Source organism: Phascolarctos cinereus, unplaced genomic scaffold, assembly GCF_003287225.1.
Source record: "Phascolarctos cinereus isolate Bilbo 61053 unplaced genomic scaffold, phaCin_HiC Scaffold_1;HRSCAF=81, whole genome shotgun sequence".
Taxonomy (NCBI): domain Eukaryota; kingdom Metazoa; phylum Chordata; class Mammalia; order Diprotodontia; family Phascolarctidae; genus Phascolarctos; species Phascolarctos cinereus.
In genome coordinates this window covers 284,975,149-284,998,590 of record NW_027555514.1, presented here as the reverse complement: position 1 = coordinate 284,998,590, position 23,442 = coordinate 284,975,149, and the positions used below count along the sequence as shown (strand labels likewise).

Sequence of the window (23,442 nt, the reverse complement as noted above, 5' to 3'; positions counted from 1 at the left end):
CAATGCTGGCCCCAGAAAACAAATGATAAAACACACGCCCTCCCTCACAGCAGAGCTGGGGGGAGGGGGAGTAATGGCTGAGCAAGTCGTGGTACATGAATGTAATGGAATGCTCTTGTGCTGTAAGAAATGATGAGCAGGCCGACTTCAGAAGAACCTGGAAGGACTTGTACGGTCTGATGCTGAGTGAAGTGAAGTGAGCAGAGCCGGGAGAACGTTGTACACAGTCACAGCCACATTATGTGATGACTACTATGGATAAACAACCCTTCCTAGCAATACAAGGATGTGAGACATCTCCAGAGGCCTCGTGATCGCAAATGCTAGCCACACCCAGAGAAAGAACTATGCAGTCTGAATGCAGACCAAAGCAGACTATTTGCTATTTTTTTCCCCTCTTGAGTTTTGTTTCCTCTTTCTGGCGGTTCCTCCTATTGGTTCTAATTCTTACTTACATCATCACTAATGTGAAAATATGTTTAATAGGAATGTATACCTATAACCTATATCAGATTGTATGTCATCTGGGGAGGGTGGTAGGGAGGAAGGGGGAGAAAAATTTTAAACTCAAAAGTTTATGGAAGTGATTGCTGATAAATCAAAATAAATTTAAAAAAAGGTTTCATTAAAAAAAAAAAAAGACATCAATAAAATGTAGGGATAGGTAGCAGCAGAGTTAAGCCTTGAAGGAAGACCAAGAATATGAGCGGGAGGGGTAAGGAGGGCAAATTTCAAGTGTCGGGGTGATTTTTCCCCAAAATTCACAGATGTCAAGTTTCGGTAACAGCTAAAAGTTAAGTTTGGCTAGAACGAAAAGTACATGAAGTAGAGTGGTATGAAGTAAGCATGAGCCAGCCCATGGAGGGCCCTGAAGGCCAAAGTGTTTACATGCTACTTTAGAGGCCAATGGGAGCTCTGGAGGGGTTCTCATCAGGAAAATGACATGGCCAAGACTGTGCCTTTGGACAATTATTTTGACTTTGGTGTGGAGGATATACCGATGAAGAGAGGCTAGAAGCTAGGAGGGGCACCTAATAGATGATGATGGCTAGAATGAGGATGTAGACAGCCATATGAGAGAAAAGGGGATGGACCATACCTGGCGCACTGAAAGAACACAGGGCAGGACTCTGAGATCACCAATGTGGATGCCTCAAGATGATGGCAGACAAACAGGGAAATGTGGAAGGTGGGGACAGGTGGGGTGGGTAAAGGGTGCTGGTGGTGAAATACCCCCCCATACACATCAGGGATGTGAAGCCTCATCTAGGGTTGTAACCTTCATGACCTGATCTGATATGGAAAAAATTCAAACAAGAAAGTCTGTGCTCCCTTCTGACAAAAACAGCAAACCAAAAATGGCAGATTGGTCAAATCTAACATTTCTTAAATGTTTAAAACTGAACTCACTAATAAAAAGGGTTACCGGAATGTACTGAAATGAGAATCGAACAATTCATTTTCTACATGACGCGCAGAAATCTTGCCATACTTAAATGACACAAAAGGACAGCCTATGCACCAAATAATGAAACAATTACGTTCACCAATGTAGTAATCGACTGCAGCTCCCGAGGGCTCCTGCCCTGCGTGGAGGCGAGATGATGCCAACGCGCAGAATTCTGGAGACCTGGCAACCAGGTGGACAGGTTGTGCTTGACTATGCTTATCTGTTACACAGACTGGGTTTTTTTTTGGGGGGGGAAGGGAAAGAAAAGGAAATCAAGAAATAAAGTCACCCCTGAAATAAAGTTATTGAAGCTTTGAAAAAAAAACAGAACTGAAGTTCAGAAGGAAACAGGCAAGGAAGACAGCTTTGAAAGCAACTTCTTTGTATTTTCACATATAAGGTTATTTTTCTGTACCACTTCATGTATGGAATTTTTTGGAAGTGTTCATTAAATTCAAAATTCTAAAACCTTAACAAAAAAAAGACATGGCATGCTTCAGATGACCAATTTAGCCAATTAAATCACGTCAACTTTTCGAGCACAACCATTCAGGAAGTTTAAGGTAACCTTACCTGGATGGTTAGGTCAAAAGAAGTTCCTTGATCTTCATCCTGGGGCTCAAACATAGCCTTGGAGGTATCCACTAAGAAAATCAAACTGTCCCGGCCAGAATACTTATAGTTTCCTATAAAGAAAAAATATTTAAAAACAATTGGAATTTATATTGCAACTGTTAAAGACTAAGACGGTTTCTTTTTAATGAAAAAAAAAACCTTTACAGGCTTAAGTAGTAGTAATAACATGTCTCCTGGGGTCACAGATGGTCCCTAATACAAGACTTTGGGAGTAACTTTCAACTCACTATTGCCTTAACCTCCCTCCCAAGTCTACTTATTTCACACCTGCAGGTTCTAAGTACTCCTGAGGTGGCCAGAGCAGAGCCCTGGCTTCCCTTGTGTACCTGTGGCTCCAGAACATCACCTGGGCACACAGCAGGTGTCAGATAAATGCTGCTGATTGATGCCTGGGTGGCCCTAATGCTTCCAAGTTCTTCCTCCTTGAACAAAATGAAATATGCCTCCCTGTACATCCCTTGGTCCAGTCCTTCTGACTCAGAAGATTATTTTTAAAGATCACACAATTCTGGGACTAGAAAGTACCTGAGAAATTATCTAAACCAATCTCTTTCTTTAGGGCTCAGAAAGTAAAGTTACAACTGGGGTAGGGGTGGGAGATCCACTCTCAACGGGATGGGGAGGACGGGTTCCCTTTTCGTTTACGGCTCATCTAGGCCTTTCCTCCCTCCATGAAGTCCTTATCAGCAGAGGAGCAGAGCACACAGTGTCTACACTGTACAAAGGGTATAACTATGCTCTGCAGAACCTACTTTACACATCGATCCTGTTTCCTCCATAGAGGCACCAGTGTGGCAGCCGGACAAAAAACTGAATTACAACAAATGTGACCAAGGGAAGACACCATAAAAAACATACTCAGACCACTTTGTGGATTTGTGGAGTTAAAATCCAAGGTCCAGCCTGAGGCCTTTTTTTTTTTTTAAAAGGATGAACATGACCCTAGCTTGGGGGTCAGCAGAAAGGAACTGGGTGGATACGGAAATGTAACAGCTCCAGCCTGAGCCCAAGGCAGAGTTACAAGGAGCACAACTGTCTTCCTGGAGTTTAATTCCCTTCCACTCCGGTTACTGCACCCCTTTGGGGGGAGGGAGGCCCTTTCTGATTATCCCAATTCAAATCATCACTTATTACACATTCCTGTGGGAAAGGCACTGTGCAAATATTTTTTTAAAAAAAAGATGCACAGATAAATGTGATACAAAGTGAAATGTTAATGTCAAAAAAGAGGCAGGCAAAGTACAGGGTGAGACTTTTCCTTCTTGGCGGCCCCTTACTCCCAGAGCCTTTATAACTGGGAATTCTCACGATACTTTCCCAGACTTGGGACTATTAGGCAGGGGGCTGTAGAGGAAGCGGGATGGAGGGGACAGCACAGCCCCAGGAAGGAGGGTATGAAGGACTGCCCTAGAGTTGGGGGAGTGGAAAGAGAAGCATGGAAAGACGGACATGAAGTGATGTAAAACCAAGTAAGCAGGACCAGAAAACCAAAACACACACACACTGACCACAACAATACGAAGAGAGAAAAGGCCAAGACAATAAAAACCAAATTATAAAAACCAAGTCTGGCCTCAAAGAAGACACCTAAGACACCTCGCCTTTGCAGAGGCAGGGGCCCTGAGCGTGGAATAGTGCGCATGACGTCGGGGTTTCTGGTGTGTTTTCTCTTCCTCTCTTAAAAAAAAAAATTCATTTGTTACCAGGGATAGCTCTCTGGGAGAAATCCGGGCAATGCACAAACAGAAGCTGGCCCCCAAAATCCGCTGCAAGATGCCGCCTGCGGCCCAAAGCCCGGTTCTCACCCCGCTCTTCCCACGAGCGGCTCAGGCCCCGCAAGCCTCACCTTCCGCGTCCGCCCCCTCGTCCTGCTCCTCTTCCTCGTCCTCGCCCTCGTTTTTGTAATACGACTCCCACCCGGACATGGTCCTCGTGATCCTTTAGGAGAAAAGGGAACCTGAGGACCCCCCCATCCATGCTCCCCACCCCCACTCACACACACGCGGGGGGGGGGCCACAAGGGCCTTTCTGGGGGAAGGCATCTTAGCTGCGGGGGCGGGGACCCCTCCCCTGCAGAAGAGCCTCAGCGGAAGCCCCAGCCCTTCGCGAGCAGGACCCTGACACCCGGCCCGGCGACGACCGGGCCGTCTTGCCCCAGACCAGAGGGCAGCGAGCTCGAGGACGCTCGAAAACGAGGCTGGGGCGCATGCCCAGTGAGGGGGTCCAGCGCGCGCCCATCCTTACCTGGGCACTGAGAATGAAGATGCAGCGCAGAGCGACAAAACGGACGGAGGAAAGGAAAACTTCAGAGGGCTTTTCCCCCAGTGCGCACGCGCGCGGTCCAGCCGTCGTCCAATCAGCTCGCTCCGCAGCTCGGGGACCCGCGGTCCGCACGTGCAACCCTCCTCCCCCGCCTCCTCAATCTCTAATGCAAACAACCAACGCTGAGGGCCAGAGGAGGTGCCAAAGCCCCGCCCCTTCTCAGGCGTCGGTGGGAGGAAGTCTAGGCGAAGGGCAGTGAGGTGCACATGCGCAGAGGGAAAGGCTCGGCCCGGCTCCCTACGCAGCTTCAAGTTGAAGCGCCCTCCCTCCAGACTTCCTCTGTTCCTTACTTAGCACAGGCTGTACCCGAGGCCTGGAATGCGCTCCCTCTTCACCTACCCTGAAATCTCTAAGTTTCTTCAAGGCCAGCCAAGGGCCGACTCCTACAGGAACCTATGCTGATCGGCGCAGCCAACAGCTGTCCTCCTCCCCCACGAAATTACTTTGTATGTTTCTTTTTCTGTGTACGTGTTATTACTCCTAATAAAATGCAAGCGCTCCTCGAGGACAGAAGTAGCCCCCATATTTGAATCCAGAGCCTAGCACCTCACCTTCTACGAGCCGCTTAATAAGGAAGGAATGAAGTCAATGAGACAGGGGCACAAGGTACGCGCACCTCGACCCAGCCTGCTACCCAAAGTACAAGCACTTATTAAGTACCTAGGATGTACTTGGTACGGCAACTAGGTGGCGCAGTGGACAGAGCGCTGGACCTGGAGTGACATCACGTAGAGATAAAGACTTAACAACTACGATGTACTCCACACTGTGCCTCGTGAACACTGAGGATACAAACATTCCTATCGAGGGAGTTATGGATGTAAACTACATGCCAGGTAGATGCAAAACAAATACAAGGTAACTGGAGGGAGGGCGGAGTGGGTGAGAATGTCAACGCCTACGCTTTCCTTAGAGCCACAGTTTCACCCACTCTAAGGCTGCCTGAAATGCCAAAGGAGCGTAAAACACATGCGCAGAAAGCACCTTCGGCTCTAGCTCTCCCACTACCTGGGCGACTTTCTTCTGGGCAGAGCACCACCCCCTTTGCAGGCGTGGGAAAAGGTTTTGTCGTGCGCGTGCGCAGAAAGTTCTACACGTCGCACGCAGCCGCGGTTTCCAGGTTGGGCTGAGGGAGCACTGCACCTGCGCAATCCGGTCCTCGCTCCCTCATTCCCCTCCCCTCGGCTTCCCGGCGCCGCATCTTGGTTGTATCACAGTGTCAGTTCAGCTGTTTTTCTGTCGTGTCTCACTCGCGTTTGGGATTTTCTTGGTGAAGATACTGGAGTGGTTTTCTATTTCCTTCTCCGGCTCATTTTACAGATGAGGAAACTGAGGCAAACAGGGTAAAGTGACTTGTCCTGAGTCACAAGCTAGTGTCTGAGGTCAAATTTGAACTCCTGACTCCAGGCCGGGCGCTAGCTGCCCGATAATAGCACATTTCGCAGAGTAATTCCTTCTTTGGAGGAGCCCCCCCCCCACCACGATCTGAACTGAAAACGGGCAGATGGCGCTGGACATGCGCTGTAGGCCTTCCCCAAGCGCTACGCCACCGGTCCTGGCCCCTCTCGGAGGGCGGGGGGAGGAGGCGGAGGTCTTGCCTGTCCCCCCCACTTCGGTTTCGGGAGGATGCGCGGTGGGCGCTGGTGCACATGCGCAGCAGACCCTCGGGGCTCCTCGCCTCCTCCCTCCTCGCCAGGCGTCTGCGGGCGCGGCCGGCCCCGGCGCCCTTCGTCCTCGGGGCCGTGACGTCGCCGGGAGGGCCGCGGGGCGGGGCGCCGCGGCGTGGGCGGTGTCGCGCAGGCGCAGCCGGGCCCGAGGGGAGGCATCCTGCCCCTCGGCCCTCTGTCACCTCACAGTCGGCGTTGCCGGGGCGCGTGCGGCCCCGTGCGGCTGAGCAGCCCGCGCAGCGCAGCGCCGGCCCGAGTGTCCCAGCCCCCGACGCCCCCGGGCCTCTGCCCACCGCCCCCGTCGGTGCGGCACGGAAACGAAGAAGACGCCGCGTTCGCCGCCGCTGCCGTCCATGGAGCCGACGAACCTGTACCCGGTGAAGCTGTACGTGTACGACCTGTCCAAGGGCCTGGCCCGACGCCTCAGCCCCATCATGCTGGGTGAGCGCGGGGCCGGGGCGCCCTCCTGGGCGTGGGGGGGGGCCTGCCTTTGTGACCTTGGGCTCGTCGCTGCCCCTCCGCGGGGGGAGTCTGGGGTCGCGCTCCGTCGCGTGTCCTTTGCTGGGGCCCCGTCCGCGACTTGCTTTGGGGGGGACCCGGGGCTCCGTGAGTGACAGATCCGGGCAGAGAAGCCCCCCCACCCGTGACCCTCCGGGCCCCACTGGGCTGGGGCAGGAAGGGGGGGTGGCCGCGCGGTGCAGAATGAGGGTCCAGGTCGAGTGCTTTGGGCAGCCCGGTTTATAAACCGAACCGAGACCCTGCACTAGGGGCTGGAGGGGCAGCGAGGTGGGGACCAGCCGGGGGAGGAGGGCCAGTGACTGTGACCCAGTGAGAGCCCCGGCCGGCGAAGCATCACCCGAAGACAGGGATCCCTTTGGCCTGGTTGGAGAAAGCCCTGGAGAGTTCTGGAGAGAGGAAGTGATTAGTAATCCAAGGGAGGCCTTCCTAATCTAATTGGGGTGGGGGGAATGAGGTTAGCTAGGAAAGGAAATACATTAGTAAATTTCCTAATTTCTAAAAAGGAAAACCTAAATTCAGTACAGACCAAGACCTAATGTGATGGGATGACACCATTCATCAGAATTCTGCGGAACAAAAAGATTTCTCATTCCGTGTATTTCAAGCCATACTTAACAAAAACGCCACTTTGGGAGGGGGGCCCTTTAGGTGTGGTTGGCTGTGTCCTGCCTTCCTGGGTCACTGTCCCCCACACCTTGTAAGCGTCCCTTATTCCTGTGAGGCTGATTTGTGAATGGGGGTGGGGGGGGACTGAAGGTCAGGACTGAAAAGCTGGAGTCCTTATAGGCATATTCTTAATACCTTTCCAGTTTTAACTTGAGCTGAACGAGATTTTGACTGATTGCTAGAGGAAAAATTCAGGAAGTGTGAGAGTCACGAATTGAAAACCGTCACTGAGGGACTTACTCAGTCGCTAATGATTACAGTCCGGTTACAAAAGATAAACAAAGAGCTTGGAATGGAGCCCTGTGTTTGCCCATTCATAATGAGAAGGCAAATTGATAGGGTTTCCTGGATGCTTGGAAAAGGAAGTTGGAGCAACTTTCTGCCTGGGGGGGGGGAATTCCCATCTGGGCCCAGGAGAAGGCCCTTCAGGCCACCTGTCCTGATGCCCACTTCTTCAGCCCTTCTGGGCCTCTATAATGCCAAGTGATTCCAAAGCTGCCTCTTCTTCTTTAGGCCACACACAAGGTGGTGTTAGTAACCTTTGGAATTGAAGACCAGACACGTCTACATGAATCTTGTCCCACGCCTTAAAGCCACGTTAGATCTGCATTTCATCCAGTTCTCATTTCCAACCAAAGTGTGTCCCTCCCCCCATATCAAAGGACATTGTGACCGTTAATGGTTTTGTCATTTTTAAACCATCAGCTCAGTGAACGTCCTCATTTGGCGTAATTTCCTTCTCGTTGTCTCATGTAATTCCAGCTCTGTTTGGAGGCAGGAGACATGGATTTGAATCCTTGCCCTGCCACGTATTACAGATCTCTTAGCCTCAGTTTTCTCATCTATAAAATGGTAAAGCAAACAAAAAAACCAACCCAATACCATTATCACCTGCTTCCCAGGGTTGCTGTGACGAAAGACTTGTCTGCCTTAAAGGTCTCTCTTTATAAATGGGAGCTGCTCTTCTTCCATCTTGCCTTCATCCAGTCTCTTTGATGATGAAATTCTGCTTTTCTTTCAAGAACATGGCTGGAAGAGACCTCCGAGGCTACTTAGTCCAACATTCCCTTCCCCCACCTCCCAGTTTTACAGAGGAGGAAATTGAGGCCCAGGGAATCTAAACGGATGGCGTACCCAAGGTAGTAGGTAATAAGCCTCGGAGACAGAATTTGAGCCATGTCCTCTGGCTCCAGAGCCAGTGCTTTGCCTACTGTGTGGCATCCGAGTTCCTTTGGGCCAAGTGGAGAGTGTTTCTGAAGTCAGCCGTTGTTTGTCAGTGATGGAAATAAATGCCTCCATTGTTGGAGCTGAAAATATTCTCTTGTCCAAGTGCAGGATTCACACGACCGCTGCCTTTGGCGTTCACCACTTTGCGCACTCCTGCCGTCTTCCAGCTTTTTACTTTCTGTTTGGAGCAGTCCTGACATTTTTAGTTTGTCCTCGGGAAGCTGTCCTCCTGCCCTCCCCCATCCCTCCGGGGATTCTAGGCTTCTTCCCTGGGTCTTTCTGTCCTCACTACAGCATAAGATCAGACTTGCAGTAAATGAGGTCCCATCTTGTTGCCTGCCCCTTCCCAGCACGGCACAGGCTCCGGACAATGTGATTAATATATTTAGTTTGAAGGTTCTTGTGGCCACTTTCTCACTGACTGTGGAAACTCTCCTAAAGCTTGCCCCTCAGTGCTTACACTGCAAATAGGTGTAGGCAGGTGATCAAACCCCTTCTATCCTTGCATCCTTGCAAGGCACCAGATCAGCTGTCATGACTGTCTTTTGGTCCTTCCCATTACAGCTGCTCCCTGAATTCTGGTGACCCCTTTCTGTGTTAAGGGGCATAAAAGTGAGCACAGGTTTCTCACAACCTGGGGAACTTTGCCCTCCCCTGGCCCTTTGCCAGCTGCTTGCCTGCTACAGCACAGGGTTCACTTTCATATTTTTTTTGGCAGGCTCATCTCAAAATGATTCTTCGATCCAAGGACGTGGGGACTTTCTAAGAAATATTAATTAATATCTTCCGTGCTAGGCAGATTTGGGGGGGATGATACCAAAGAGAGAGCCCTTCCTTCATGGAGGGTGTAACTGTCATTTATAGACGTGATTCATGAGGGTTATAAGACAGCTTTTTAGAAAATGTCAAATCGTTAGCTCAAAGCAGTAAGTGCCAGTAAGAGAAAGACCACGTATGGGCCAGAGTGGGCTTGCAGTGTATGATCCAGTTAAACCTGTTCAGATTTTTCATCATGCTTTAATATCAGGTTCTGTGTTAGATTCATTAGACTGTTTGGGTTCGTATCTGACTAATACAATTTTTAAAAACTTTTTTTCCCCTCCAGTTACATATAAAAACATTTTTTAACATTGGGTTATTGGGTTTTTTTTAAAGTTTTGAGTTCCAAATTCTGTTCCTCCCTCTCTCCTCTTCCCCCCTCCCCAAGACAGTAAGCAACTTGTTATAGGTTATACCTGTAATACAGTTTCTTCATTTGTAAAATGGAGATAACATTAATACACCCTCTTTTCTGGGTTGCTTTGCTGCAAGGCATAACTTAATAAAAATTATTGGTAGACACTGTAACAATCTTATGAGAAGGAAGTCATCAATGGATTATTTATTACAAAAAAGTCATTCCTTTGCTGGAAAAATCTTTGTCTTTTAGAGTTTTTAAAGTGGCAAGTGGAATAAAGCTTTTACCTTTTGGGGAAAACATCATTATAAGCTGGAAGAGGACCTTTAGAGGCCATTATAGATAAAGAAACTGAGGCCCAGAGACTTGGCAGAGTAACTTGTTCAAGGTCAGTTAGTCTAGGACAGGGGTGGGGAACCTTCGGCCTGGAGGCCACATGTGGCCAAAGGTTCCCTTCCCCTGGACTAAGTGATGGGAATTCAAACATGCCCAAAGATGCTATTTTGATTTCATGCCGTACTTTCTTTTGCATAAAGCTGATCTGCATCACTGCTTCTGCTGAGGAATGGCTTCCTTTCATCTCATCCCTATTTCGCAGCCACCTTTAGCATCAAGGACCCACTGTTGAAGTCCCACACTCACCCCTGCAGGCATCGCCCTTGGTAGCCGGCCTGGAACAGAATATTGAAGGGTTTTTGATGTTGCTGATTTTCCAGGTTCAGTTGCATAAAGCAAACATTAAGTGTGTTGGGGAATGAATGGGGATGCAGTTGCTGGCTGACTGGCTGGCCAGTCAGGGCCTCCCCTCCATAGGACCCTCCATCTTGGGTCACAGTGGGGTTCTAGAACGCTGTCAGTCTGTGGAGCCCCTGGTCCTACTGCGCTTTCACCGCTGCTTCTCATAAAAGTTGACCAGAAAAAAATGGAAAGCAAACGGTAGTATTAACAAATAAGTACACATCTGTAAAGATTTTTGTCATTTTGGTCCCTGTAATTTTTGTTTTCCCTCTAAATCATACCAGTGATGATGCTGTGTCCTTTTCACATAGATTAAATAAACTCTTTAGGACATGTTGAGTTTTGTGTCCTGACCAATTCCCAGATTCTCTCTTGGATCCCTTTGTGACCCTGGCCTACATCAGTGAGACAGAGATGACTGGCAGGATTGGGCAACAAGGGCAGAACCTCATTGGCCTCAGTGGGCCACAGGCCTCAAGTGACCTTGATCTCCCTTGAAGGCCTCATTCACGTCAGGCTTCAGTCCGGCTTTTCCAAGTTATGGAAATGGATGGAAGCACGGCCCTTTCCCCACCCTGAGTATAGGAAGCTTTGTTTTAGATGAAAACTTTAGTGCTGGAAAACCTATGGAGCAGGAGAAAGCACCTGTCACTGTGTCTTAGGGAAGAGAAAGGAACAAGCCAGTGGCTGACATATACCAGCCAGGCATATGCCGGCCCGGCAGCCACAGCCAGGTCACCGAGGGTGACTTGGTCAGGTTGGTGCTACCTAAAGGCCATCCTTAATTTCCCTGGTCTTCGTGTTGTCCCCACATAACGTTAGTAAGGGAGCTGTTGTTATCCCCGTTTCACCGCAGAATTTGGGATTGAGGACCTCAGAATACTGGGTGTTCCTTTCCTTCCCACCCCTGCTTCCTGTGGCCTCCCTCCTGTACATTCTCCACAGAAGTCCGCTTGGCATTTTGGGCTCCCCCAGGGTGATTCCCTGCTCTGCCATGGGCCTGCTCCAGCCACCTGGGGCTTGTCTCACAACACAGCCTCTTGGCCCCTTCTTTCAGCTCTTCGCTGGTGGAGAGTTGAAGCCAGTTCAGACCCACCATATGCCTCCCAGTCATCATCCTTTAATAATGTAACCCCAGTTACAAAGGGCTTAAAGGTGGGCAAAGCACTTTACAAACATCTCATCTGAACCTCATGACAACCCTGGGAAGCAGATGCAATTGTCCATTTCACAGATGAGGAAACAGAGGCAGAAGGTCATTAATGACTTGCACAAGATGACCCAGCTAATAAGTGCCCGGCAGTCTGTCCACTGTGAGTGCCACAACTGGAGCCCTTGGGCCGCTGTTTTTCAGACCTGCTCTCTGAGATGCCCAGAGAATTCAGGGCCTTCAGCCTGACCCTCAGGGGCACGGTTGGCCCGGGTCAGCAGCTGCCTCCATCTCGGTCATCTTTTGGGCCTTCATTTCCACCTCTCCGTGCAGGGGCTGAATCCAAGTGGAGCGGCTTATCTGTCACTCCTCCTCCCTCCTGTTTCCCTGTTACCATCCTCAGGGTGGGCTGGCTCAGCTGGATCTCAATAAGCTTTTCCATAAACTCGTTCTTGGCATCTCACAGCTTACTGAGCTGTTCCTTCCCAGGTGCCTTCCTTGGCAGCCATGGCTGCACATGGTAGGCAGGATACTTTGGCTAGTCCTTGGAAAGCAGACATCGTATGGATGGGGGAAAGGAGGCAGAGCTGACTTACGTGAGCTGCCTCGGGGAGAAAGACAGGCCTTGAGTCTGGGAAGTAGTGACCACTTGTTTGCTGATCCGGTCTGGACCGGCTGGGCATGCTCCACGAGCCTCCCGCGGCATCCAGGGCCTTCCAGCCAGGGAGCTACTTCTTTTCTCCTGTGACCCAGAGGCCAGCAACAGTCCCGAGGCCTGTGGTGGCTGGGGCTCATCTCCCCACAGAGTCACCGCTGGAATAAGGAAGGCTAAATTCTTTTCTTTCTGCTGTCTTGTGTCAAAACTTCCCTCTCTTGTTGAGGATGCCAGCATCCCACCCACCCACATTCCTAGCTGGAGAGTCATTCTTCACTCCCCCGCACCCCTGTAAAGGAATCAGTTACCAAATGCTGTGAAGTTCCTGTCGCCCCCTCCCTCCGTCACAAAGATCTGCCACCATAGCTGAGGCCTGCCCTGCCTTTCCCTGATTGGTCTTCTTCATCTCCCTTCCCATCTCTCCCAGCTTCCAAATTTATCTTGCAGAAGGGCAGGTGTGACTGATTGTGTATCATTTCCCTGTTGGAAAACCTCGTGCTTCAAGGACAAACTCAGACTCGTGAAGCCTGCTGCAGCCCTCCTCTTGTCTGCCTTTGCAGCCTTTTTATTACCCATCACTCCCCGTCACCCACTCAGCATTCCAGCCAGACTAGACTGTGGTCCTGCTGTTCCCTGCAATATATGGTGTGTTCCCACGAGCCGTACTCCATCCCAGGCATCCCTCCTCGTCTCCACCTGTCAGAATCCTCCTCTTTCCAGACTCAGCCCGTGCCCACTCCTTCCTAAAATGACCTGGGATCACTATCTCTACCTGTGCATATGCCATACTTCTTGATAGAATGCAGGGGGACAGACACCATTCCGGTCTTACCTTTGGTTTTCGGCAGTCAGCCCAGGACTCTATCCACAGAGCAGGCCCTTTGTTACTTTGTATAAGTCAATTCAGCATAGCCCCCTACATCTTGTTTTAACAGCACAAGGATGAAATGTGAATATATGCTAGAGTCACTTTAGTGAAATTGTTTAGATTTGTTTCTTTTTGCCTTCCTAGTAAGTCCTAAACTCTGCATTTGCCCCTGCTTCTCTCTATTACTTTGGGCATTTGGGAGAGCCTTTAGCCCTTTTCCCAAAGGGACCATAATGTACAATAATTAGATGTCAGCAGGTTAAGTCACTGAGGGAGAGTAATTTTTAAATTTTTTTTCTTTCTAAAGAAGAAAATCAGAGCAGTAAAAACTTTTAAAAAAGGAATGAGGGTTTCCATCTTAGATTTCACAGTTCACCTTGGAAGGCAAATACCATTAGTACCATGTGAATTGAATGAGAGGTTTTTAAGATTCTCCGCCATTTTCTGGAAGCCTCCAGGGGTGCGGAACCTGCGGCCTCGAGGCCACATGTGGCCTTCTAGGTCCTTGGGTGCAGCCTTTTGACTAAGTCCAAGTTTTACAGAACAAATCCTTTTATTGGAGGCTTGTTCTGTGAAATTTGGATTCAGTCAGAGAGCTGCCCTTGAGGACCTAGGGGGCCACACGTAACCTCGAGGCTGCAGGTTCCCCACCCCTTCTCTTGTTTGGTCCTTGTCTGCAAAGAGGCAGATTTCCCCTTGTCCTATAAGAAGAGGTAGGTACATTCGGGGCGACTTTGGAGATTATGCAGAGATGAGCCAGGGCACGAGGCAGAACAACCCTCCTTAAAGTTGGGGTGTGTCCGTGTCAGTGCACTGAGTCAGAATTCTACCTAGGAGTTCTTGGTTGTGACCCACGATCACCTTCCCCCTACTGTTGGTACTGGAATTCCACATTCGCATCATGGGCCTGGAACTTTCAACCTTTTTATAGACCTGGAATATGTCCTAGTGAATTTATTAACCAGGCTATCCCAGAATTGCATCAGAACAATCTGGGCTCTAGCAAAAGCTCTTAGCAAATAGCAACCACGTGGTAAGATTTAATGACCGTGGGGTCGGGAGGGGGAGTGAGCCCCCTGGAGCGTTGTAGGGACTCTAAAAGGGAGGGCCACCTGGACAGTATCCATCAAGAGTGACAAAACCGGGGGCAGCGAGGTGGCACAGGGGATAGAGCACCGGCCCTGGAGTTACAAATCCGGCCTCAGACACATAACACTTCCTAGCTGTGTGACCCTGGGCAAGTCACTTAACCCCAATTGCCTCACTTAAAGAAAAAAAGAATTACAAAACCGGTCATGCTTTTTGACCCAGTGATTCTCTCGCTAGGACTTTATGACAATATCATGAACAGATCTGTGTCTGTATAAGAATATTTCTAGAGGCCGTGTTTGTAATTGCAGAAAAAGGACCCAATCTAAGTCTAAAAACTGGAGAATGTCTGACAAGGTATTGAATATCAATGTAAAGGAACGGGCAGACTCGTATGAAGAGACTCACTGACAGCTCGCCCTTGGTAAAGCCAAGGTGAGGGCGGCTGAGCTTTGTCCGTATCGGGTTCTGGGGCAGGCAGGGCAGCGAGACACTTCTCTCTGCTGCTGCGATGACAGGCAGGTATAACACAGCGAGGGCTCGGGGGGCGGCTTTAGCTCTTGTTCTTTTTGCACCTATTGGATGATTTGCTTTTGTCCGTGGTCATTAGTAAGATCACGTTGCCCAGTCTCGGGACACTCAGATTTAGTGTCTTCTTCTTTTCACAGGGAAACAGCTGGAAGGCATCTGGTAAGTTGTTGGACTTCTCAGTCTTGCCTGGGTCGATTGGTTTATGGAACACACAAGGGCCGCCACGCCCCGGAATCCATTGTGGTCCCCAGACGACTTTTAGCTTCTAATTGACACGTAGACCCACTTCCCAGTCATTTCAGATTTGAAGATGTAAGAGTTGGCTCCGTTCCAAGCAGCAGCGCGGTGTAATGAGAGGACCTCGACCTGGCATCAGGAACCCTGAATTCTGGTCCTGCTTCTGGCCTTTGCTAGCTTTGTGGCCTCTCTGGGCCTCGGTTTTCGCATCTTTGTGGTCGTGTTCAGCCCTGGTGTTCTGTGAATTGAATTTGGAAGGGTGGAGGGGAATCACGCCCACCAGGTACCCGATCGTAGCCAAGCGTGCTAACTGACCACTCAGCCTTCAGACCTCCTGTCTCTGTTTCATCCCTCATGCCCTTGCCACATCTCTCTCTGCCAGATGCCCCAAGCTGGGCGCTCCAGGAAAATGATGAGTGAGGCCACTTAAGCTTGGGTTAAAGATTAGGTTGACCATCGTTATTTTGCCAATAAATGGATCTCAGTGTGTGGGGACTTTTCCATGGAATTGATCCATATTCAGGCTAGTTTGGCCCTCCTTTTTCAAAACTGACCCACAGTAGCTGCGAAGGAGGTTGGAAAGGTCTTTAGGAGTCGACCGTACCACGCAGAGCCACGTTCTTGAAACGTCTTCGGAGAGCCCGAGCACGTCGTCGAAGGGCTTCGCGAGCCGGCCTCCCCATCCCAGTCTCCCTTCCACTTTAGGCTGGAGGGAGGCTTGGGTTGGTGGTTTGCTTTCGTTAGCTAGTGAGATTGCTCTGCGTTTTGCAGGCTTCCCTTCCAGCAAATGGTCTGGAAACGACTTGAGGGGCAATCTCTTCCCCCTCCCCCCCCCCCAATTTTCCCCCTGCCAGCGAGGTGCCACCTTTTGTGACTCTTCGCAGAATTGTTCCTGTCCAGGCGTGGGTACCCTCCTGAAAACCCGTGTGTTTCCCTCCAGTTGCTTTCGAACGTCAGTTTCCCACTTACCCTGGCTTTCCTCTCCGTGGCAGGCACACCTCGATAGTGGTTCACGAGGATGAGTTCTTCTTCGGCAGTGGAGGCATTTCCAGCTGTCCGCCCGTAAGTGCCTCCTGTGTGGGACCCTTGCCTTTGCTGCCTCTGATCCCTCTGTGATTCCTGCAGGAGAACGCATGGGGTCGCTCAGCTTCCTACCGAATGCCACACGAATGCTTTCAAAGCTACATTTCTGAGACCTTCTCACATACCGTCCCACAAGCGACTGACCATCTCTTAGGGGTATTCTTCCCAGTCTGCTAAAGTTGTGAGTGAGGATCGGTTGTTGGGCAAATCTTCTGTAGAGGATTTCTAAAGGGAGAGGGACGAGATTCGTACAGAGCTAACGGTGTGCCTGAGCTGCCCGTCTGCTCTGGGGACGGGGGGGGCGGGGGACACTCATCTGCGAGACTGTGGCTCTATCGGGGCCTGTTTTGTCGCCTGACCCCTCTTGCTCGTTTCTTCCCTCGGCTCTCTGGAGTAATCAGAGGGACCCTCGTGCCTGAGATTTGACCATAGACTGCTACAGGGCAGTCAGTGCTTCAAAACCCACCGTTGGCCCAACCTTCCAAATAAAAAAATGATGATAATAATAAGCATAATAACTTGATTGTCCATAAAAACATCTCATCCTACTGAGTTTTTTGCCCCTTGAATTTCCAAAGGAAGAAGCGGCATATTTTTTCATGAGTTTGACTATAGAGAAATGGATCGTTAAATGAAACACCTTCTGGTGCCCTGGACCTCCGTCTGTGAATCAGAGTCAGGGTCCACATGACTGCACACACACCTGTCACACAAATGACATGGAGAAGCAGCCTGGACTGAAAGGCAGGCTAGTGGAAATCAGGTTTAGATCATCACAACGTGTACTGCTTAAGCTCCAAGGGGATGCAGGAGCTCCAGTTAATAGAGAGATTATGGGAAAAGGAAAGAAAAGACTTTCCAAAACTGTGGCCGGGGGAAAATTCTTAACTGAACAAGGAATAGAAATGATCGCAAAAGATCAGGTGGATGCTTTTGAGTACATAAAATTAACAAGCTTTTGCACAAGCAGAATCCATACAGCTAGAAGTAAAACAAGAAAAAAATCCTTGAAGCAAATTGTTCTGCTAAAGGTTTGTGAGGGGCCGCTAGATGGCGCAGGGGATAGAGCACCGGCCCTGGAGTCAGGAGGACCTGAGTTCAGATCCAGCCTCAGACACCTACTCACTAGCTGTGTGACCCTGGGCAAGTCACTTAACCCCCATTGCCTCACCAAAAAAAAAGAAAAAAAGTTTTGTGAAAGTCCAGGGAAAAGATGCAGAGGAAATCAATACAAACAGGTAAAAGAACAAGAACCGTTCCCTAATAGAAATGTAAGTGATCAACAACCGTGGGTAAACGATAAGAAAAAAGTGACCAGCAGGCACCGGCTGAGTTAGGCCCTGTGAAAAGCAGCACAGCCATCAGTCCTCTCCCTGCTCGGGAGGGAGGACAGGTGCCCTAATGCGGGGGGGGGGGACTGTTAAGAGGACCACTCATCCTGGAAAGCAATTGGGAACTTCCATGTCTCCAAAGTCCTGCTGCTGGGGGTTCACAGTGGCTCTGATGGCAGGCGTGTGCCCTCAGCGAGGTCGGGCAGCCAGAAAGGACCCAGGGGCACCAGAATGTTTATGGTAGGACTTTTTTGTTGTGGCCAAAACCTGGAAACACTGCTTTAGTTGGGCGGTGGCTGAATAAAATGAGATGTTACTGTGCTGTAAAAAACGATGCCTGATGGATTCAGGGAAATGTCCAGATGGATGCCCGTGTGATTTATGCCAGGGTAAATAAGCAGAACCAGGAGATGGCTTTCCCCAGTGCCCACAGTAATGTAAATGAAGGCACTTTGGGACACTTCAGAACTCTGGCAAGGGCAGTGACCAGTCCCGGCTTTAGGAGCCCATCTGTACCCCAGCAGCGATTGCCGGCTTGGAGGCGAAGAAGGACATGTGCATTTTCAGATGTGGCCAACACGTTGGTTTGCTTTGCCTGTTTGTTAAAAGGGAGAGTTTCAGGGGGGGGGGAGGCCGGATAATCATGAAAAAAAAAATGTGACAAATAAAACATTTGGAAACTCCCCAGAGGAATGGAAGTGAGTTAAGAATGGAACCCAGACACAAGCGAAGAGGCTTTGTTACTGTCGAGATGCTTAATATACACTTAAGCTCGATGCAGCAGATAAGCACAGTTTCATAGACAGGCTTTTTAGTTCTTTGTTTTCCTAAATATTCATCTTTAAGTTTGCAATTAAAACAAAAATCAAAGAAAGGAAAAGAAGCCTTCTGGCTAGCATGAGGAGAGTCAGGAGGCTGGGAAGCGGGCATGGGAAGTGCCTGGAGCCCCAGCAGCACAGGGGCTGCTCAGCCTCGTTTAGCTGGGCAGCCCGTCTGCCTGGGAGCATCTGAGGACTAAGAAGGGACTGCTGATTGAGTTTGCTTGGCGTTTCTGTCCCTGTCAGAGGGCCGCCCTGGGTTCCTTTCTGCCTCACTCATCACTTCTCCCTCTGAAAGGAGAGGCTCAAACTTGGTGACCTCGAAGGTCCCTCCAGCTCCAGATGGAGAACCTTGCGGTCGTCCCTTTTCAGAGGTTCTAGTTCTAGGGAGATTCTCAGGGGTTGGTGATCGGCCTGATACTGTTGGCTTGCCCTTGCAGGGAGGGACACTGCTTGGGCCTCCCGATTCAGTAGTAGAAGTGGGAAGCACCGAAGTTACCCAAGAAATCTTCCTGGAGTATCTGGCCTCCCTGGGGGAGTCCCTGTTCCGGTGAGTGGAGGGCTTCACAGCCCCGCCTGGCTAAGCTGGGCCGGGACTGGCACGCCCGCCATGTCCTGCACTGGGCCCGGCATGGCGGGAGTGGGGGCAGGCCTGGGAAGTATAAAACCCCTCCAAACCTGTCTTCAGACTACCCCTCGGGGAGGGGAGGGCGCCTGGGAAGAGGCTTGTACAACAAAAACCCATATCCACGTTGAATTGTCACAGAACCCCAATCCCCATTTCTGGGAGCCCCAGGGTTCCATGACACATGGTTTGGAAAATGCTGATCTGGTTGGACCTGCTTGTTTTACAGAAAAGGAAATTAAGTCTCAGAGGAGGGGAAGTGACTTGCCCAAGGTCACAGAGGTGGTGAGGGTTGGAGACAGGCTAGATCCAGGGCTCTTTTCCTTTGCATCAGGCTGGTTTCCTAAAATTAGCTAACCAGTGTCTCCCTAGGCTTTTTAGAGTTCACAAAATATTCTCTCTGCTTTCTCCCTTGATCCTCCTAGACCTGTGAAGTAAGCAGGTCCTGCAGAAGTCCTTCTGCCCATTTTATAGAGAGGGGACTGAAGTCCACGTGAACCCAGGTGTCTGCAGTGGGGGTTTGAACCCAGAAGCCCAGGGCCCGAGGAGGCTGGGGAGACCTGCCCTTGCTGACTTTTAGGGGTGCTCACGGGCCTTGTCTCCCCCTTTCCACGGACAGAGGTGAGGCCTACAATCTCTTTGAGCACAACTGTAACACATTCAGCAACGAAGTGGCACAATTCCTGACCGGAAAGAAGATTCCCTCCTACATCACAGACCTTCCGTCTGAAGTCCTGTCCACGTGAGTCCTGCCCCCTGTCCTCAAGGTGGCTCCAGGGGCTCATCTCGCCCTGATGCAGGCGGGCAGGGCGGGGCTGGGGAGGCAGTGGCCAGGAGCCCGGGCAGTATCTGCGTGGCATCAGTGAATGCTGGCATGATCCTCCCTGGGCCTCTGCCCGTTGGAGGAAGGGACGTGGATGCTCAGTCACAAAGCGCCTGTCACTGGGAAGGTGCGGTTGGAGCAGCTGGCTCGGGCTGGTCTGAGGGGGCCACACCGCTGTAGCCGGGGCCAGATTCCCACGGGTTCTTGGAGGGATGGGGTTGGGGGAGTGTGGTTCGGAGGACCTAGGGAGGCTCATGGGAGTAGAACCGACTGGTCAGTTTAGGACGTCTTGGCACCCCACACACTACTCAGCGAGCGGAATTGTTGTCCGCGCTCCCGACGTCCCTCAGAGTTTCCTCCTGGCTCCTTCTCCAGTGATGTTTGGCCCTAGTGCTGCTGCCTTGACTCTGACCCAGCCACCCAGCTCCCATTCCTCAAAAGCATCCGGTGAGGCGGGAAGGGCTGGGATTGTCCCCATTGTACAGATGAGGGCCGTGAGAGCTGCTGGGACTTGCTCAGGGTTGCTGGTAATGAACAGCACAGGCCTTGAGGATTCGAGTACAGGTGGTCTGGCTGGATCCAGTGTTCTGTCCCCAGCACCCTAGTGTGGATGCCTCCAGGACATCCCCTGGTCACTCTTTCCAGTCCAGAGATTTTGGTTTCTGTGTAGGGTAGAGGACAGAAGCTTGGGGCCAGAAGGGCCACCTACAGAGCCCTTGATCAGCTCAGAGAAGATGTGCGTTCCCAGGAAGACAGTGATCGCTCACATGTCCAAAACGTGCCCCTCGGAGGAGGGACCAGCTCCCTCGAGGGTGTCACGGCCAGCAAGGACGGTGTTCGGGATATAGATGTAAGAGCCGAGGACAGAGGAGGACGTAGAGCAGGAGCGTCTGGACAGGCTGAGACCCAGTGCCCAGGGGCTCCGAGCCTCAGAGGGCTGCAGGCCGGCCCGCCGATAGTGCCGTCTCACCTTGAGGGCCACCTCCATCTGCCTGTTGGCTTTCCCTCAGGTGACCTGGGGGACAGGGCAGGTAGAGCCCCTAGCTGCAGGCCGTCCTTGGGGGCAGCCCTGGTGGGGCTGATGCAGGTGCTTCCTTCCCGGGGCTTGCGGTGTCAGCATGGGGAGGGGCCAGGCTGTCCAGCCCTGCCTGGGTCACACCTCCGAGGGCCAGCTTTAGGCACCCGAACGCAGGTTTCAGAAGCAGCAGTCGTCCGTGGAGATTGGGAGGAGCATAAGTGGGTCGTCTTGGCGTGCTTGCACTTCAGAGTGAGCTCTGAAAGGCTCCAGACGCTTGCCTTTTTGTCAAAGGGACGCTGTGGGGCTCCTCGAGCGAGATTCAGGGAGCAGAGAAGGGGCACTCACAGTTTGTGGTGACTGGGGTCCGAGTGAGTGCCATCGCCGGGTGCCAGGAGGGCCAGTCCACATGTGGCCCTTTCCAGAGAATCCAGGGAGCTCCTTGGAGGGGAGGGAGGGGAGGAGGGAGGAAGGACAGGTCTGTGCTCTTCCCAAGCCTGGAAGCGGAGGGATTTCCAAAAACAAGCCTAGGGTGACTGAGTCCTGGAGGCCGGCCAGCATCGCTCAGTGAGCCATGCCCACCTCTCTGTTGGAGGAGAGGGCGTTGTGTCCAAAGTCTTCCCTCTTCTCTCGTCTTCTCCCGCAGGCCCTTCGGACAGGCCCTGCGGCCCCTCCTGGACTCCATCCAGATACAGCCCCCTGGCGGGAACACCTTTGGCAGACCCAATGGCCAGAGCTAACGGGCCTAGGAGGGAGCACCTCGCCTCACCTCACCGCCGCCGTCGACTCTCCAGGGCTTTTCCTTTTTAAAAAAACAAACCCTACCAGATTTCTATTTTATAATTTTACATCAGAGCTAACCACCAGGGGACGGCTTTTTAAATTTCCCAGGGAAGGAGATCACCAGGCTGCACGTAGGACAATGCTGCTAACAACCAGAACCAGCGCCATCCCTTCTCACAGTATTATACTAATTTATTAAGGCTGTCTTGTCTGTGAGTTCAGTTTTGACACTGTTGGCTAAGCGTCCCCCACTCCGCAGAAGGGGGGAGGTTGCTGAACCTGAAGAAGGTGGGGCCCCTTGGGGCAGGTCAGGCTTCCAGGCCCAGGGAGACATTGCCCAGCTAGAGGCCCTTGCCTGGGTGCTCCCGGCCGTGGGGAGGCAGATGAGTGGTGTGGCCGGCCAGGCTTCCACAGGTTGGCGGTGAGAGCCCTGATGGCTTTGTTGGCTCTGGGCCAGAGGGGCAGGAGTCAGGGCTGACTGAATAGCAAACTCAGGAGGGAAGGAGACGGGCAAGCCGTAGAACCGCAAAGCCGTGGCCTGCACCTCCTCGCACCTTGTTAAGCCTCCCGCCTCCCTCTTTGTGCGGAGCCACTTCTGCTGAGCACAGGCCCCCCCCACCCCCGACCTCTCGCTGATCCAGTACAGCCTTGATAACCCAGCCCCCAACACAGTCATATCCAGGCAGCCAGGGAGAGCGCTTCCAAGCATCCAAAGAGAAGAAATGATGCAGAATTTACCGTCCCAAAAGCATTTTGAAGACACACTTGGGTTTCTTTGCGCCATGGACCTGGCTGCAGGAGATGTGGGGGGCTGGGTAGAGTGAAGCCCCCTTCTGACTGCCTGGGAGGAATGGGTCTGAAGGATTCTCGGATCCCCCTTCTTTCTGAGCCCTCCCAGGCTGTAAATGCAAGTGGGTGAGAAGCCCCCAATCCCCCTCCAAGCACGCTGCAGCCAGAACCTCTGGCCTGCCTCCACCACTCCCTGCTGCCTCAGCCTGTTGGTGGCAGCTCGAATGTCTTCTCATCGCGAGCCCTAAAAGTTAGTATTGTCTCCATTCTTAAAGAGTCCGGCCTCTTGTTACACTTGTGACCAGAAGTGTCTCAGGGACAGCCGGGTGTGATGTCGTAGGATGTGCTGGTGAAGCAAGAACAGCCCAGCTGTCTCGGAGGCCGGGCTCTGGGGCTTCCTCGCCCACCACAGGCTCCTACAGGGACCAGGAGCTGCTGCGTCGCTCCTCCCCGCTGAGCTGCCTTTGTTCCGTCCAGAGGCAGGAATGCAGCGGCCCCCCCCCCCCGGGCCTGGAAGCACCGAGCGCCCTCCAGCCCTCCATGGGAAGGAGATTGGGGGGTCACGGCCACCACTGGTGGGCTGGGGGGCACTCGGGGTAATGGGCACCAAAGCAGGTTATGAGCTTGAAGTTGGTGTGGACAGCTGCCTTGGGAAGGGGAAGCCCTGGGGGGGACTGGTTGAAGAAATTGGTTTTTAATGGGGGGGGTTTCCAATTGAGCATTTATGTTCTTTCTGTCTCACCCCCTCCACTGAAAAAGAGGGGGAAAAGCCACTTTTAACGGTTAAGCGTTGTTGCGCAAAACAAATCCCCACGGTGTCCGTGGCCAAACATACATGTCTCATCCTCTGTCCAAGTGGCAGCTTATTTTCATGCACCTTGGTGGATAACTAAGTGACCACTGAATTCTTAAAGCTCAGGCACTGGTCAGCGCTGTGCGGCCTCCCCTTCCCCCAGACAAATGGCTCTGTTGACCCCAGACTCAGGACCGTGCCCTCTGTGACTTGTCTGTGGCCCGCGTGGCCGCATAGGCCTCAGGAGGGGGGGGGCGAGCCATCGGGCCAGACATGTTACTGCACAGCACCGCAGACGCGCCTCCCCCTTCCTGAGATGAAGTGAAGCCCATGCTCTGCCGTATCCCTTTTCCCCTCAAGTAAGCCAAGTGAGTAACCGTATCTGGGACGGAGGTGTTTGCTAGCTGATCTGTTTCTATAATGCAGTAAACTTGGGTCCACTGCCCACTC

At 51.7% G+C, this 23,442-nt stretch overlaps 2 protein-coding genes across 6 annotated transcripts in view; one reads left to right on the top strand and one right to left on the bottom strand.

The window, feature by feature from the left end:
• XRCC6 (X-ray repair cross complementing 6) overlaps window positions 1-6,083 on the bottom strand; it is a 21,091-nt gene extending 15,008 nt beyond the window's left edge. The window contains exons 1-3 of one of the 2 annotated variants that reach the window (XM_020982727.2): window positions 5,393-6,083; window positions 3,933-4,024; window positions 2,024-2,136 (exon numbers count right to left, since the gene is read on the bottom strand). In XM_020982727.2, the coding sequence (XP_020838386.1) occupies window positions 2,024-2,136; window positions 3,933-4,011 (192 nt within the window). In that variant the 5' untranslated portion in view covers window positions 4,012-4,024; window positions 5,393-6,083. Of the gene's footprint in view, window positions 1-2,023; window positions 2,137-3,932; window positions 4,028-4,332; window positions 4,533-5,392 lie in introns of those variants that run through there. The other variant, XM_020982725.2, reaches the window with a different exon arrangement.
• DESI1 (desumoylating isopeptidase 1) lies at window positions 4,633-23,442 on the top strand. Of its 4 annotated transcripts, none has more exons than XM_020982735.2 (6): window positions 4,633-5,244; window positions 14,833-14,854; window positions 15,925-15,994; window positions 18,605-18,714; window positions 19,409-19,531; window positions 21,274-23,442. In XM_020982735.2, the coding sequence occupies exons 1-6, from the start codon at window positions 5,163-5,165 to the stop codon at window positions 21,365-21,367; spliced, it is 501 nt and encodes a 166-aa protein (XP_020838394.1). In that variant the 5' UTR covers window positions 4,633-5,162; the 3' UTR covers window positions 21,368-23,442. The 4 variants fall into 4 exon arrangements, with proteins under 4 accessions (XP_020838394.1, XP_020838393.1, XP_020838392.1 ...); XM_020982734.2 differs by lacking the exon at window positions 4,633-5,244 and adding an exon at window positions 6,336-6,516; XM_020982733.2 differs by lacking the exons at window positions 4,633-5,244; window positions 14,833-14,854 and adding an exon at window positions 14,861-15,215.